Below are 15,497 nucleotides of genomic sequence, written 5' to 3'. Positions count from 1 at the left end.
CTAAATGCAAGCGTTTTCGTTCTTTGCTTCCCCTTGTGCAACAATCCTAAGATTTCCCCTAAAGTAGCTGCCAGTGCATGCCACTGATGACTATTGTTACACCATTTCCATATATTGAAAGAGACTCCATTTGATCGCGTGCATTATTCCAACACATAGTGGATATACACTGGACAAAAGTTAGAGCAAGATTAACAAACTATATAAAAAGGAGTAGATATAAAACATTACAGGTACCTATTTGTGAACTGAAGAGACTGCTTTCACTCGAGAACATGGCTTTCAGCTGCTCATACATCTCCATGAAACCAGTGTTCCTGCTGAGCTCATTTCGTGCTCGTGTCATCCCTGCACAAAAGTATTAAATAACGGTTTCCTTTTCTAAAGAGTTTTCAAATTTCCTGGTTATTTCAGACATATGAAGTGCTTAATGAACACAATGAATAAAAGTCCTTATTTTTTTCACTTATATTTTTACTTATAAAATGTACTCTATCTAGAACCTCTGTTCAAGAGAGCTGCCGTAATAGCACAAAACTAGAAAACAAATTCAATTTCATATTGGTCATAACATTACAGTATTTTTAATCGTGTCTCAAGAATGAGTAAAGTTTACAGCTAGACTTCATGAACTGAACATAGAGGATAGGATTGGCTTATCGTCCCGCTGGTTTCATAGAAATGTGCACAATCTGCCCCATCATGAACCCTACCAAATGTATGCAATGTACCATACAAAAGTTGAGAAGAATTGTTCCCTACCTCTCTTTCCCCCGCTCCCTCAAAGGTTAAGCAAAATTCCTAAACATCAATCCATCCCCACATCATTACTATTCAATCCTGTTCAATTGCTTTTCATGAATAACACCTCTTTTAGTTCCTAAACTACAATGTTCCAAGGAATATTTAATTATCTCTGTGTATATTTTCTCTATACCCTTCAATCCGTTGTTGACCAGATGATGGCCCAGAAATTCGGGTCTCCACGGGTGAGTACGCGCTGGGCACTCACCCATAAGCCCGATGGAAGTGCCGGTTTCGTGCATGCACTGCACATGCGCGGGAAACTGGCACTTCCGTTCCTCTGAACGAAGGGGTTCAGAGGTCCAACGCGTGTGCAGGGGAGTCTGCGCGTGCGCTTTGAACTTACGTGTTTTTTTTTTTTTTTTAAACAGGTTTTTCCGTGAGGGTAAGTCTTTAGAATTTAGAAATTTAAAAAGCAGGCGTAAGGCCTGCTTTTTACAAGGTAAGTGGTCAATTAATTAAAATTAAAACATTTTTTCCACAGGTTTATTATTTTTAAATACTTTAAAGCAAGGTAAGTTTATTTTTAGCCCCGTTAAAATATAAAATTATTTTTTTCAAAAATTTAAATTATTGTTTAAAATAGTTATTTAATGTAATTTATAGTTTATTTAAAAAATGTGATTTAAAAAAAAAAAATTATTTGAAGGTTTACTGCCATTTTGGGGCCGGTGTATTTATAAGTCTTGACAGCTCTTCCTGTCAAGACTTATGAATGGGCTTTTCCCTCCTCCGATTGGCTGCCCATGGCCCACGTGATCCCAGGGGACGCATCGAACTAACTGCGCCCCTGGGACACGCAAGCACTGCGCGCCGGCAGCTGGGCCAGGCCCCAGATCGGAATTCCACGGGGCCCTACAGCTCAACTGCCGGCGCGCAAGGTAAGTGCAGGTTGGGGGCTTGCACCCGCGGGAAGCCCCTGACCCAAATTTCTGGGCCGATATTTATCTAATTTTTTTTTAATTTTTTTTTTTAAAGTTATTCAACAGAGTTTTTTGCTACAAGTCTATTCAACATTGTCTACCAGTCTACTGGATTCATAACACAAACAGAGGAATGTCATAAGAAAGTGATAAACATTAATTCACCATCATCAACAGTAATTTCTAGCTTTAAGTGCGTTGGTGAATATCTACTCGTGTAGTGTGGGACCCAAACACTGACCATATAGAATCCGATATTTGCACCGCTGAACCCTTCAATGCTAAATGTCTTGTAAAAATTGCTCGTTGCCAATTGTGCACCTTCCATTTAAAAAGCACTTCATATTTACAGATATCAATTTCATTCAGGCTAAGAATGTGCACTATTGCATATGAAATGAAATGGACATCTATTAAGTAAACAACATGTGCAGACAGTAAGAAAGATCGTGCTCCTTTGGTTCAGCTTATTTTTGTTCATTTCACCATGATCTTACCTTTGGATCCATCCATAATGCCTTCCAGGTAGCTATACAAGGATCGCATTCCCATTTGTAACAGAAGTTCATATCCATGATAAAGGCTAATACAAAGAGCATAATCTCCTTCCACCATTCCTCGTTGCGCTCCCTGACAGAAAAGTAATGAGAAAATTAGGTCAGAAGAATGACAAGTTGATGGTTCTTGTTACCACCTTCCCCAAGAAAAGTCTCCAGTAAATTCCACCATGAATTTCTGCTTAGATATGGTTATGCTTTTAATATTCATTTAGGGAAAAAATTAAGTTGCATGTGATAAGGCAACATATTTGATCTTACAAGTTTTTTCACATTCTGTCTCCGTGGACTTCATTTCTTTCCAGTTTTTTCTCTTTAAACAAACCACAGCTGTGTGTGCAGCTTTACAAGTTCAATACAAGTTTATTTTTTATCGTATGACAACCTTCAATATCATAATTTTTTAAGATCACTTTTATGACACCCTCATGCAGGTCACAAATATCAATCTGAATTTCATTCAACATTCCTAGATCCTCCTTTGATGGTTTAATATAATTTGTCATTTGGACAGTCGGTTTTGCTTGAAGCTTTCAACTGAAAGCTTATCAATTCTGCTTTCCTTTCATGGCAGCAAAACATCAGAAGTTTCCATTTATCAAGGTCAACCATCATTAAATTTCACAACTCTGGTGCAGCTTTAAGGTCTTTTGTATGTGATTCAGTGTAGCTATCTGAGCCGATTGTATGCCTTGGTAGTTATTAAACAGATGTCTATCATTTTGGAAATTGGCAAGAGGCTCAGACAGAAGGCATAATCTTGACTCATTCTATCTATGCTCAAGAATGAAAACACTTTGGCAAAATCTCTCCTTCTCTCTCAGTATACTTTTCAAACTGCCACAAGATGCCAAAATAACTTAAGATACAATAATTTCGATATGTTTTTACATTACTTTTATTTCTATCAAAGTATTTTGCGATCGTAGTACAGGTAGACTATCCTTTATCCGAAAACCTTGGGACCAGCTGAGTTTCGGTTTTTGGAATTTTTCAGATTTCAGAAGGTATTGGGAAATTTGTCGGGGGTCGGGGTCGGCGGGGGGTCGGGGGTCGGCATGGGCGGGGGGGGGGGGGTGGGGGAGAGAAAAGAATATCGGACGGGCCGCTGCAGCTATCGGACGGGCCGCTGTATTGTCGGGTTCACTCTCCCGGTACCTCCTTCACACTGCCCGGCTCGACCTGCAATCTCCTACCCAGGAGGGAACTCTGTGACCCTCTGCCCTGCTCAGTGTAAGTCGTGCGCCACTCTGGTCATGTCGTGCGCACGACTTACGCTGAACGAAAAAACTTTCGGTTTTTAGAGGTTTTCGGAAGTTCGGATAAAGGATAGTCTACTTGTAATGTACACAGAATTGGTTTGAACAGTGTTCTTAAAAAGCCTGTCGTTTTCACTCAATGTTGCTGATAACATTGGAGAAGGATGAATTTCAGGACCCAGGACAGAGGACATTGTACTGTAAAGATGGGCACATAAGCTAGGTGGATAATATTGAGCTTAAGGGTTGTTAGGATTGAAACACAGGCTTTTCATCACAGCAGGGGGTAGTGCTAAAGAAGGAGATTGCTGTAATATAAAAGGCAATTGCCCAGATTATGCGGTAATAATAATGGTGAGGCTATCAATAATCCTGATGCGTAGTAAAACGCAGAAATCCAGACATTGCTGTCCTATTTGCTCCACAAGCTGCGCTACAGCAGTACCTCGCCGATAGACTCAGCATTCAAACATATCCAAGAGCATGAATTTGCAGTACTTACCCAAATAGTTACCCACTAAACACGCCAGAAAAAGTTTGGGCTTGTCCAATCAAGTGTAAGTGATTTTTTTTTTTTTTTTAAATAGCATAAGTCTTAATTACTACCAAACAACCTCTCTGGCACTGAAAATTAACTTTTACAAGTGTGGTGTCTGATTCCTTCAAATTTTAAATTATTGTTGGAGATTTCAAAAAATTTAAATCAATTTCTTATTTTTCTTTGCCTCTTTTATCTCTCTCTTAGTCCCATCTTTCTTTCCTTCACTTTATTTTGCTTTCTGTGCATTATTTTACATTGAATTAAATATGCTAACTTACACTTCCTGGTTTAGACTCTGCATGTTCTGATTGGTTGAGGAGACACGTTGTTGCTTGTCCTGTTCACACAGGTCCCAAATCCCCTGTAAAGGACACGGCGCTGTATCAGACTCCTGATGACCGCAAGTTGCCACGCAAAAGCCCACGAAAAGTCTGTGGGCAGCTGTAAGCGTAATGAACGGCGAGAACTGTTCTTTAGCTGCTGACCACAAAATCTGGGCCAATGTGTTGTTAGAGAGCATGCATCAGCTAGGGCTCAGGGAATAATAGGACGTAACAATATGGTATGAAAAGGCATGGGGCCTCTCATCGCTGTTTGAACAACTGGGTGGTCATAAAACATCAGATAATGTTGCATCCAGCAGGAAGCAGACCATAAAGAAAAATGGTACAAGAGATGCAATGTTTTTACTTAGTTAGAAAGGCCTTTTGCTACCTTCAAGACCCAGTGGCATGAACAGGCTTGGAGAAGCCATTTTCACGGTTCCTCATTAAATCTACACGTGAGTGCTAGACACAAGGCTGATGTATGCTGCTCTGGGTGTTTAAGATTAATGTTTTGTCAATAATAAGTGAAGTGAATTATCAGACATATTACTGTCTCTAGATTTTCAAATTGGTTAAAAGGATAAAGGAATTATCCAACATTAGATGGGCACATTCATCACGGTTTCGGTCACTGAAGCTTAGAGACGTGGTAAAAACATTTTGAGCTGGGCATCAACTATGACAAAGATATTATTTCTTTTTTTTAAAAACAGGATGCCGGATATCAAAGAGAAAAGAATGAATACCATTGTAGGAAAATATACGCCATTCAAAAAAATAAGTCCTCCTCTCCGCCATGGGCGGATATAAACTTAAACCCAAATTTAGGATGAATTATACTGATCAATTCTTTGGCCTGATAAATTCCTAGAAATATTGTTAAACAACCTTTTTTTTTTTACTATTAAGTTATAGAACAGCATTTCATATAAAATTAATGCCTCCCAAAGCGCATTTGGTCAAACTTATATGTAGGATTAACCTATACCTCCATTTTTCTCCTTTTTCTGTCAGGTCTCAGATTCTACTTCAAAACATTCATTCTTCGGTCAGGATCAGGCAATGGTCCAAAAAATTGTACATTGGCACAATTATCAGTACCACCTCCTGATAAAGTGATGGAGAACCCACCCAATTTCATCTTTGTCCCTGTCCTTTCCATAAACTGTGCCCATCATTCCACAGTGCTCTATGCAGTCTACTTAAATTTAAATAAACAGGCAAAAAGACTGCCAAACAAACTGTATGGGGAAATATGAAATGTAAACAAAAAATGCCTGACCTGCTGAGTATTTCCAGCATTTACTGTTTATATTTCAGATTTCCAGCATCCGCAGTATTTTGTCTTTTGTATTAGTGTAGGGAAATAGCTAGCCAAAGCTATGATTTTAATCCAAAGAAGTACTGAATTCTTTGTTTGGTTAATATTTCTGTGATTGGAAAAAAAAACAATTTTAGAAAAAGTATAAAAGTTATCACTTCACAAAAGCAGGACAACTGAAACTAAGTAACAAAGTCAGAGCTTCTGTACAATTACAAAATGGCAACCAAAGGATGTGTTAATATCCCACTAAACATGTTAAAGTGATGAGCGTAACTATTTACCACAACGTTTGTTGGAGGATTCCTTCTAAATTGTTCCCGTGAAAGAACAATTTGATATTTGGTCAAATTTGCTATATCTTTATGAAGTAGGGCTCCAGCCTTGAGTAGACGTCTTGTAAATGCTTCCAAGACCTAAAATTAAAGCAGAGAATAATGAAATTTAGTTAAATGGCACATTTTTAAAAAAGTATTTAGTTCAATTGGCCACGGTATTATCCATTGCCAGTTGATAAATACAACTCCCCACACCCATTCCGACTGCCCCCCCCCACCCGAAGAAGTTGGTGCTCATTCCAGTCACTAAGGTAGTAACATCCACACTACCACTGTCAGCACACAGTAGAAAATACAATGCTGAGCAGTTTCTTGAATTGCAACAACCTGCAATTGGAGAGCTTGAAACCAACCTTCTCAAGTGACTCAGCAAACAAGTTGGCCTTCTCCTACAATGTATAACTACCGACTGCCATGCTCCTCACATAGGCCTGTCAAAACCCCGGTCAATACAACTTGTCAAATGAAAGTTAGTCACAGGCATATAAATGCTAAGCTGTGTCCACTTTCCTCATTTGCTGTTGTATTCACTGCTTAGTTTTTTGATGTAGCTTAAACAGTTGATTTATCGACATTTGCCAGAAATGCTCCATTACTTTCCAATTTATCCAGTCTTCCTTATTCTTCAGAATTAAATTAATTATCTCAAGTTCCTTAAAGTATAGTGTCAGTTACAATTGCATCTACAAATTCAGTATTTAATTCATAAGATTGTTTGAAGCAATAACTCAGAGGTTGGGGATCAATCAAGTTGAGAGAAATAATTTAGGGGCCTTAAAAGTCATACAAGACCTGCCCCGAAATTCAAAGATAGGGAATACAAAATATTGTTCCCTGGTATACTTCTGCTGTTTAGGAAAGGGGTATACACCAAGAAAATTGAAGCTGTAAATGAATGGCTGGCAATCTGGTGTAAAAACAACATTGCTACGATCATAAATTATTGGGAACACTTTCAAAAGAAAAGGGACTGGTATGGGACTGTATGGGAGAGGTGGGCTGCACCTAAACCAAGTAGGAACAAGACTTAAGGACCAAAGCTGCAATCGAAAAACATTTAAAACTAGACGGCTGGGAGGAAACCAAATCCCAGATGACACTGATCATAAGGCACAAGGTAGTCAACACATGGGTATGACACAGAAATTCAAACGAGACATACATACATACATAAACTGCAGACTATGAAAGACAAACAATGAGAAGGCAAATTTACAATAAAGATTTTATACCCAAACGCTAGAAGCATTAGAAATACGGTGTCAGAGCTGGAAGCTATTGGGACAGTCAGAATGATAATGTGGTGGAAATAGCAGAAACGTGGCTAACTCCAGGAAAGGAAGACACAAAAACTCAATGTCATGTTGAATAGATTAACTGCTAGATTACTGAAAATTTAAACCTCAGTTGTCATTTCAAACCACTCTTGACTACTTGGATCAATCAAAATAAGCATTACCCAGACATTCACAATTTTACACAACTGGAATTTAAATCAGTACAAGAGCCCAAATTTAAATAGTTATCAGAAGTCAGAACAAGTTAGAACTCACTACAGAGCCTCAACTGGCTTACTTGCAACATTACATAAAGACATATGAAAAAAATCAACAATGTGACAAACAGTAGCACACATTGTAAACTGTATGGCACGTTTGGTTACATTTTACTGTTCCAAAATCCCCATGGCTTTTTTCATGGGATGTTTATAATTTGAGATGGGATGTTTAGGATTTGAGACTGCATACCAATCAGTTAATTCCGCTTTGTGGAACACCTCCGTTCAGTCCGTAAGGGGGACCCCGAGCTTACGGTCACCTGTCACTTTAATTCACCGCTCCATTCCCACTCAGACCTCACCGTCCTTGGCCTCTTGCATTGTTCCACAGAAGCTCAGCGTAAGCTCGAGGAACAGCACCTCATCTTTCGATTAGGCACTTTACAGCCTTCTGGACTCAACATCGAGTTCAAAAATTTCAGATCATAACCTCGGCCCCCCATCATATATATTTTTTATCCACACTTTGTTTGTGCCTTCTGTTCTTCTCTCCCACATGGCAACTGTCTTTCATTCTGCCAGCGCAATTTACACTTCATCTAGAGCCATCCTTTGTTTTGTTACCTGTCCCATTACCATCTCCTTTTGCCTTGAATATCTCTTAATGTCTCTTAACTTCTCCTGCCTTCTATCCCATCACAGACCTTCCCTTTTGTTCTTTCATCCCCTCCCCCATTTCCCAGCCACTATACTTGTTCAAAAATCTGTTCCATTTCCTACTTTTTTCCAGTTCTGACGAAGGATCATCGACCTGAAACATTAACTCTGTTTCTCTCTTCACAGATGCTGCCTGACCTGCTGAGTATCTCCAGCATTTTCTGTTTTTATTCCTATCAGTTAAGTACTTACTACAAAAGGAGCCGATTAGTCTTTTTTCCCCACCTTCAAAATATTTTCCCCCTGGTGTCCAAGGCTTACAAGTAACCGGTTTCTGGTATTTATTTACTACAAGCCAATTTCCCATTGCACACGGGGAGTCAAAACCCAGTGGATTCTATAATCAAACAGGGTGTGACAGGGTAGATGACAATTGGACCAGAGCCGAGAGAGGAGTGCTCCCTGTAAATATATTTTTAAATTAGGGAACTGCTGTAAATATTTTTAACTGTTAAACAGAATAAAAATTCCAATCAGAAGCCTAGAAAGCAGCTTTATTGAAGTGGAGAGTATAAACATAATTGAAGCATTTTTATATGTAACAATGTAGTACACATGGCAATAACCTTTGGTTTTAGTCAGCAGAGCTAAAAAGGATTTCCTATATAATTTCCTTGGTGCTTAGAATGAAGATTAAAAATTAAAGACTGTTCCTGCTAAAGGGCAAGAGAACATGACGCGCAATTAGAAATTTGCATTTTAAATTTGAAAAAAATGGTTTTATACAGGAGAGCAGGCACAGCATGGAATCAGAACATGCAAAGGAGGAATGAAAGTTGGCTGGAAATGGAATGGCAAGCCAGCAGCATCAACGCTGATGAGAGCAGGGAGGAGTGCGGCCGCAGAGCAGGCTGGCCAGGGAGAAGCAGCACAAGTTTAAAGAGTGGGTTGGGTCTGGGAGGGGAGACCAGGGTGGTACCCTACCAAACAATTGATGAGGAAGCAGGGTAAACTTTAAATTCAAGAGAAGTAATTGGGGCCAGTATAGGCAAAAGCAACAGTGGCAAGGATATAACAGTCACTAGCAGGGGAGGCAGTGACAGAGCAAGATTTTCAGTACTCTTGCAGCACAACTGTTTTTGAGGGGGGTGGGGGGGGGGGGGGTGCGGACGTGAGAAAAAGAGGGGAAGGGGAAGAGAGAGAGGGAGAGGGAGAGGGAGATTTTTTTTTTAAATGTCAAGACATTTGAAATACTAACTCAATTGAGCAAGTTTTTAAAATGGTGTCAGAGAAGGAGAAAGCCAAGAAGCGTCTAGAAAATGTGTGTCTGGAGCACCACCTGGTGACCAGAGCATGGAACTGGAGTGCAACAGGCAGTCACGTAACAGTGGATACTCCTATTAAACCGCTGTTACGAGCACAGCAGTGGAATGTTGCGGAACATAGCAAATAAATAGTATATTGTAGGAATTGCTCAATTCCTATCTGAAGTACTGAGGTCGAGTCAGTCTGATAATTAAACGATGTTTAATGCAAACTGGTGGAAGTAACAATTAAAACGCAAGAGAACTAATCAACAGGTGTTTGCTCAAGGCTGGCTCCACGAGGACGGAGATCAACAGCCTCTCGTCATCACGTTTCCCGCCGTTGGGAACGTCACCTGACCTGCGTGATGACGTCATCGCGTTTGGTCTACATATTACAGAGACCGCGCTATTTACATACAGCACACAAATACAGGTACCGATTCACTCTGTTAAAGGCAATTATGTACATTCATATAAAGAGTCCCTTGGTGGCTCTGCCACATGCGCCCCCCCCCCCCCCCCCCCCCCAGAATTGTCCTTAACAACAAAAGTCAATCGAAGAGGAGGTCGGACAAGCCTGTTCGAAAGAATCCTATATTCCCGGAGAGGAAACTGCTGGGCAGTTGATGAGCTAGCAGGGCGGTCAACCCCGACACGGTGGCTGAGCAGTTTCGACTGGTTGTTCGAGGTCCAGGTGCGCGGGCTTGAGGCGGTCAATTGAAATGTGGTTAGGTTTGCCACCGATGTCGACCAAAAAACTCTTGGCACCTGCCTGCAATACTCGGAAAGGGCCCGTATAAGGAGGCTGGAGTGGACTGCGATGGGCATCATGGCGGATAAAAACGAACTTGGCCTGCATTAACTCCGTTGGAATGTGGGAGGCAGGAAAACCATTATGTGACGTCGGAATTGGCTTGAAAAACTGGGCTGCTTCCCGGTGGGCGTCTAGTTGGTCAGCTGCGGACCACAGCTTCGTCGATGACGGCAGGAACTCGCCTGGCACCCGGAGTGGCTGGCCGTACACCATTTCCGCGGCAGATGACTGCAGGTCTTCTTTTAGCACCGTACGCAAACCAAGCATAACCCAAGGCAGCCTATCTACCCATGCGGCGCCCTGGAGGCTGGCTCTTAACGACGCCTTCAACGACCGATGAAAGCGCTCACATAACCAGTTTGCCCGCGGATGGTAGGCCATGGTACGATGGAGCTTGGTGCCCAAAGCTAAAGCAACAGCGTTCCAAAGTTCGGACGATAACTGTGGACCGCGGTCGGATGAAATATCTGTCGGGACACCGAAACGTGCAACCCATGAGGAAATAAAAGCCCTGGCCACGTCCGCGGAGGTAGTAGACGTCAGAGGAACAGCCTCTGGCCATCTTGTGGTCCGGTCGACCATGGTCAGGTGGTGTGTGAACCTGTGCGACGGCGGAAGTGGCCCAACGAGGTCGACGTTGACGTGGTCAAAACGGCGTTCCGGTACTTCGAAAGTGGCCAAGGGGGCTTTGACATGGCGTTGCACTTTGGCCAACGACGCAGGTGTTAGCCCAGTCGCGGACATCCTTGCGCATCCCTCTCCAGATGAATTTGGATGCCAGTAACTTTTGAGGCGCCTTCACACCAGGATGTGAAAGTCCGTGTATGGCGTCAAAGACTTTCCGATGCCAGGAAAACGGAACAATCGGGCGGGGATCCCCCAAGGAGACGTCACAGAGCAAAGAGGTGCCCGCCGAGTGGAAATGCACGTCCGCTGGCTGGAGGCAAGAGGAGTCGGTACGAAATGCCCGAGTTTCCGGGTCGGCTGCCATGTGTGAATAATCTATTCCCAGCTGGACGGCTTGGACGGTCGCACGCGAGAGGCAATCAGCTACCACGTTGTCCTTGTCGGGCACGTGCTGGATGTCGGTAGTGAACTCTGAAATAAAGGCGAGTTGTCACTGCTGTCAAGCTGACCACGGTTCGGCAGTCTTGGCCATAGCAAACGTCAGCGGCTTGTGGTCCACAAACGCGGTGAAGTGGCGCCCTTCCAACAGAAAACGAAAATGGCAGATGGCCAGAAACAGCGCCAACAACTCCCTGTCAAACGCGCTGTACTTGTGCTCATTGCATCATAGTTGGCGACTAAAAAATGCTGGTGGTTGCCATGTGCCGTTGACCCACTGCTCTTGCACGGCTCCTATGGCGTAGTCCAACGCGTCGGTCGTAAGAGCGATGGTGGCTCCAGGCAGCGGGTGTGCCAACATCGTTGCATTTGTGAGGGTGGCCTTTGTGTCCCCGAAGGCGCAATCCATCTCAGGCATCCAAACCACGGGTTCCTTTCCCGGCTTTCCTCTGAGGGCCTCGTAGAGTGGTAGCATAAGTTGTGCGGCCCTGGGAATAAAACGATGGTACCCAGGAACTCCTGGAGGGCCTTGACGGACTGCGGCCGCGGAAATGCTGCAATGGCCTCCACCTTTGACCGAAGTGGCAGTGCCCCCTCCGAAGTGATGCGGTAGCCCAAGAAGTCCAGCTGCTGTAGCCCGAACTGACATTTGGCCAGGTTGATTATCAGGCCATGTTGATGGAGGCGGCGAAAGAGGACGCGCAGATGACTGATGTGTTCCTCTTTAGTGGCGCTGGCGATCAAGATATATCATCGAGATAAACAAATAAAAACTTGAGATCCCGCAGCACCGAATCCATTAGGCGCTGAAACGCTTGTGCCGCATTCTTGAACCCGAATGGCATTCGGAGGAACTCAAAGAGGCCGAAGGGGGTAATGACCGCCGTCTTTTGGAAATCCTGGGGGTGTACAGGCACTTGACGGTACCCACGGACGAGGTCAACCTTGGAAAAGATAGAGTTTCCCGCCAAATGTGCGGAGAAATCCTGAATGTGCGGTATGGGGTACCGATCGGGAGTCGTGACTTCATTAAGGCGTCGGTAGTCACCACAGGGCCGCCATCCGCCGCCGGGTTTAGGGACGATATGGAGAGGCGAGGACCAGGGACTATTCGACCGGCGAATAATCCCCAACCGCTCCATTGCTGCGAACTCCGCCTTTGCGGCCGCGAGTTTGCTGGCTTCCAGTCGGCGAGCCCATGCGTAAACTGGGGAGCCGGTCGTTGTAATGTGGTGCTCCACACCATGCTTAGCGGTCGTTACAGAGAAGGTGGGCCTGGTGAGCTCTGGGAATTCCCCAAGGAGGCGGGCAAATTCGTTGGGCGCTGGCAAGGCGCAGGAGACAGTGTACGACGCGACCGAACCTCGAAAACACGGGATGGAGTTGTACGTGGCGGCGTTGATCAGTCGACGATTTTTTAAATCTACCAACAAGCTGTTGCCGCATAAAAAAATCAGCGCCGAGGATCGCTTGCGAGATTTTGGCGGTGATAAACTCACATTGGAAAAGTTGACCGCCGAAACAGACCTGTGCCCGCCGTTTCCCAAATGTACGAATGGCACCGCCGTTGGCGGCTTGGAGGGGAAGACCGCACCTCCCAGTCCGGATGTCGAGGACCGATGCGGGGAGGATGCTGCACTGCACCCCCGTGTTGCATAAAAACCGCCGGCCCGAGATGGAATCGGTGATATAGAGTAGCTTCCCGGAATCGCCAATCGCCATCGCAGCCGTGGGGCATACTGAAGGTTCGGTCTTCCTTTCGCGCAGTTGTTGCTGGTGTCTGTTTGTTGCTTTGGGCGTGAAACCGCAGGGAGGACGGCAGCATCTGGCCTTTGCGCCAAAACGGGCGTGGTAATCACACAGAAACCCCACAGTGCAGATAGAGGCCATTTCGGCCCATCGAGCCTGCACCGACACATATCCCACCCGATCCCCGTAACCCCTACACCAACACATATCCCACCCTATCCCCGTAACCCCACGTATTTAATCCCCCTAACACTAAGGGTCAATTTATCATAGCCAATCATCCTAACCCGCACATCTTTGGACTGTGGGAGGAAACCGGAGCACCCGGAGGAAACCCTGAATAACACATAACACAAGCCTGATGGTGGAGGCGTCGGGGCGGGACCCTTTAGGGAGGGATGCCTCGAGGCGGCGCAGTATTGCTGCATGACCGCGTAAATTGTATCAGCTTCGGCAGCAAGCACCACACAATCTGCAGCTTCTAACCTTGCGAGGGCTGCCTGCACCTGCTCAGGCAATTGGCTCAGGAACAGCTCCCGAAAGAGGAAACATTGTGGTTCGGAGCCAAGGAGTGTGAGCATCTGGCTCATCAACTCCGATGGCTTGGAGTCGCCTAACCCAGGCAGCGCGAGTAACCGTCGTGCGCGCTCTGCCTTCGTGAGGCCGAAAACCTGAATTAGCCGCGCCTTAAGGGTATTGTACTTGCTTGCGGCCGGGGGGGTTTTCCAGCAGGCCGACGATCCTCGAAGCCGTGGAGCTGTCGAATGCGGAGACCACGTAGAGGTAACGGGTTTGATCCGCCACGATGTTCCGAAGCTCAAACTGAGCCTCCGCTTGTACAAACCAGGAGGCCGCCTGTCGTTCCCAAAACTGAGGGAGCTTTAAAGCCACTGCGTTTGCTTCCATTGTGTCTCTGCGTCGCGCTTCCTCCGCGAAAACTGTCCGAAGATTCGGGGTCACCACTGTAGGAATTGCTCAATTCCTATCTGAAGTACTGAGGTCAAGTCAGTCTGATAATTAAACGATGTTTAATGCAAACTGGTGGAAGTAACAATTAAAACGCAAGAGAACTAATCAACAGGTGTTTGCTCAAGGCTGGCTCGACCTCAGTACTTCAGATAGGAGTTGAGCAATTCCTACAGTCATCGCGTTTGGTCTACATATTACAGAGACCACACTATTTACATATACAGCACACAAATACAGGTACCGATTCACTCTGTTAAAGGCAATTGTGTACATCCATATAAGAGTCCCTTGGTGGCTCTGCCACAATATATTGATAACCATTTTGCAAAAAAAAAAATACAAATTACTAAGTCATATTTCCAGTTCCTGCTGTTGCCTCCTTTTTTGCTAAGCGATCAAGGGGTAGGCACAAATCTTCACAATATTCTTTTTCACCCCAGCACTGAACTGCCGGTTACCATCTTCTAAAATCACTGATATTACAAGCCCAATTTGATGTTTCCCACAACTGAATTGCCTTAAATTCAGCTTTTGAAAATTCACTCTCAGGATGTGGGCATCGCCAGTAAGGCCAGCATTTATTGCATATTCCTGGTTACTCCGAGAAGGTGGTGGTGATAGGCCTCCTTCTTGAACTGGGTGGTTTGTTCAGCCACTTCAGAAGGCAGTTAAGAGTCAACCAGTGTGGAGCTGGAGTCACACATGGGCCAGACTGGGTAAGGACAGCTGGTTTCCTTTCCTTAAAAAGGACATTAGTGAACCCATTAGATTTTTACAACAATCCAACAGCTTCTACTGATGCCAGTTTTTATTTCCAGATTTAAATTTTTTTTTTTTTTTTTTTTTTAAACGGAATTCAATATAGCTTCAGTCTATACCTTAATGAGATTGTGTGTCAAGGATCCTCTTGCACTAAGCTTCAACAGAACAGCACCAAAGGATAATGCAGCCCTAGCACTAAATTGCAAATCTTTAGATAAGACTCAAATTTAATGATCCCACACAAATGATTCCTCTATGTTTTAATACCAGATGGCAAAGCCCTTCCTTTGCTGCCATGTATGTAGTAGATTTTCTTGATGTCACGTGCCATTCATCTGCTCACTTCCTCTTTGCAAAGCATCATTTCTCACCAGTCATCAACAAACTTGGACATTCTACAAACAAAATCTTACTTTCAGTCACAAAGATTGTCTGATTTTGAAAAATCTGGAGATACAAGTCTGAATTCTCCAAAGCCATTTGTTTTTGTTTTCTGCCTTTATTTACCATCATGGGTGTACTGTTGGCCCCTTGATAACCAGAAAAGAAAAAACACATCAATGGGAATGTCAAATTATTTTGCAAGAAAAACACAACACTGCTTCAA

At 44.0% G+C, this 15,497-nt stretch overlaps 1 protein-coding gene across 2 annotated transcripts in view; it reads right to left on the bottom strand.

The window, feature by feature from the left end:
• fancm (FA complementation group M) overlaps positions 1–15,497 on the bottom strand; it is a 133,019-nt gene that overhangs the window by 62,291 nt on the left and 55,231 nt on the right. For both annotated transcript variants that reach the window (XM_086002919.1, XM_086002920.1), the window contains exons 5-7: positions 6,016–6,147; positions 2,225–2,357; positions 238–348 (exon numbers count right to left, since the gene is read on the bottom strand). In XM_086002919.1, the coding sequence (XP_085859045.1) occupies positions 238–348; positions 2,225–2,357; positions 6,016–6,147 (376 nt within the window). The remainder of the gene's footprint in view (positions 1–237; positions 349–2,224; positions 2,358–6,015; positions 6,148–15,497) is intronic.

Source organism: Somniosus microcephalus, chromosome 12 (genome assembly GCF_052327205.1).
Source record: "Somniosus microcephalus isolate GS21.2 chromosome 12, FLI_Smic_1.0, whole genome shotgun sequence".
Classification (NCBI taxonomy): domain Eukaryota; kingdom Metazoa; phylum Chordata; class Chondrichthyes; order Squaliformes; family Somniosidae; genus Somniosus; species Somniosus microcephalus.
This window is presented reverse-complemented; position numbering and strand designations above follow the sequence as displayed.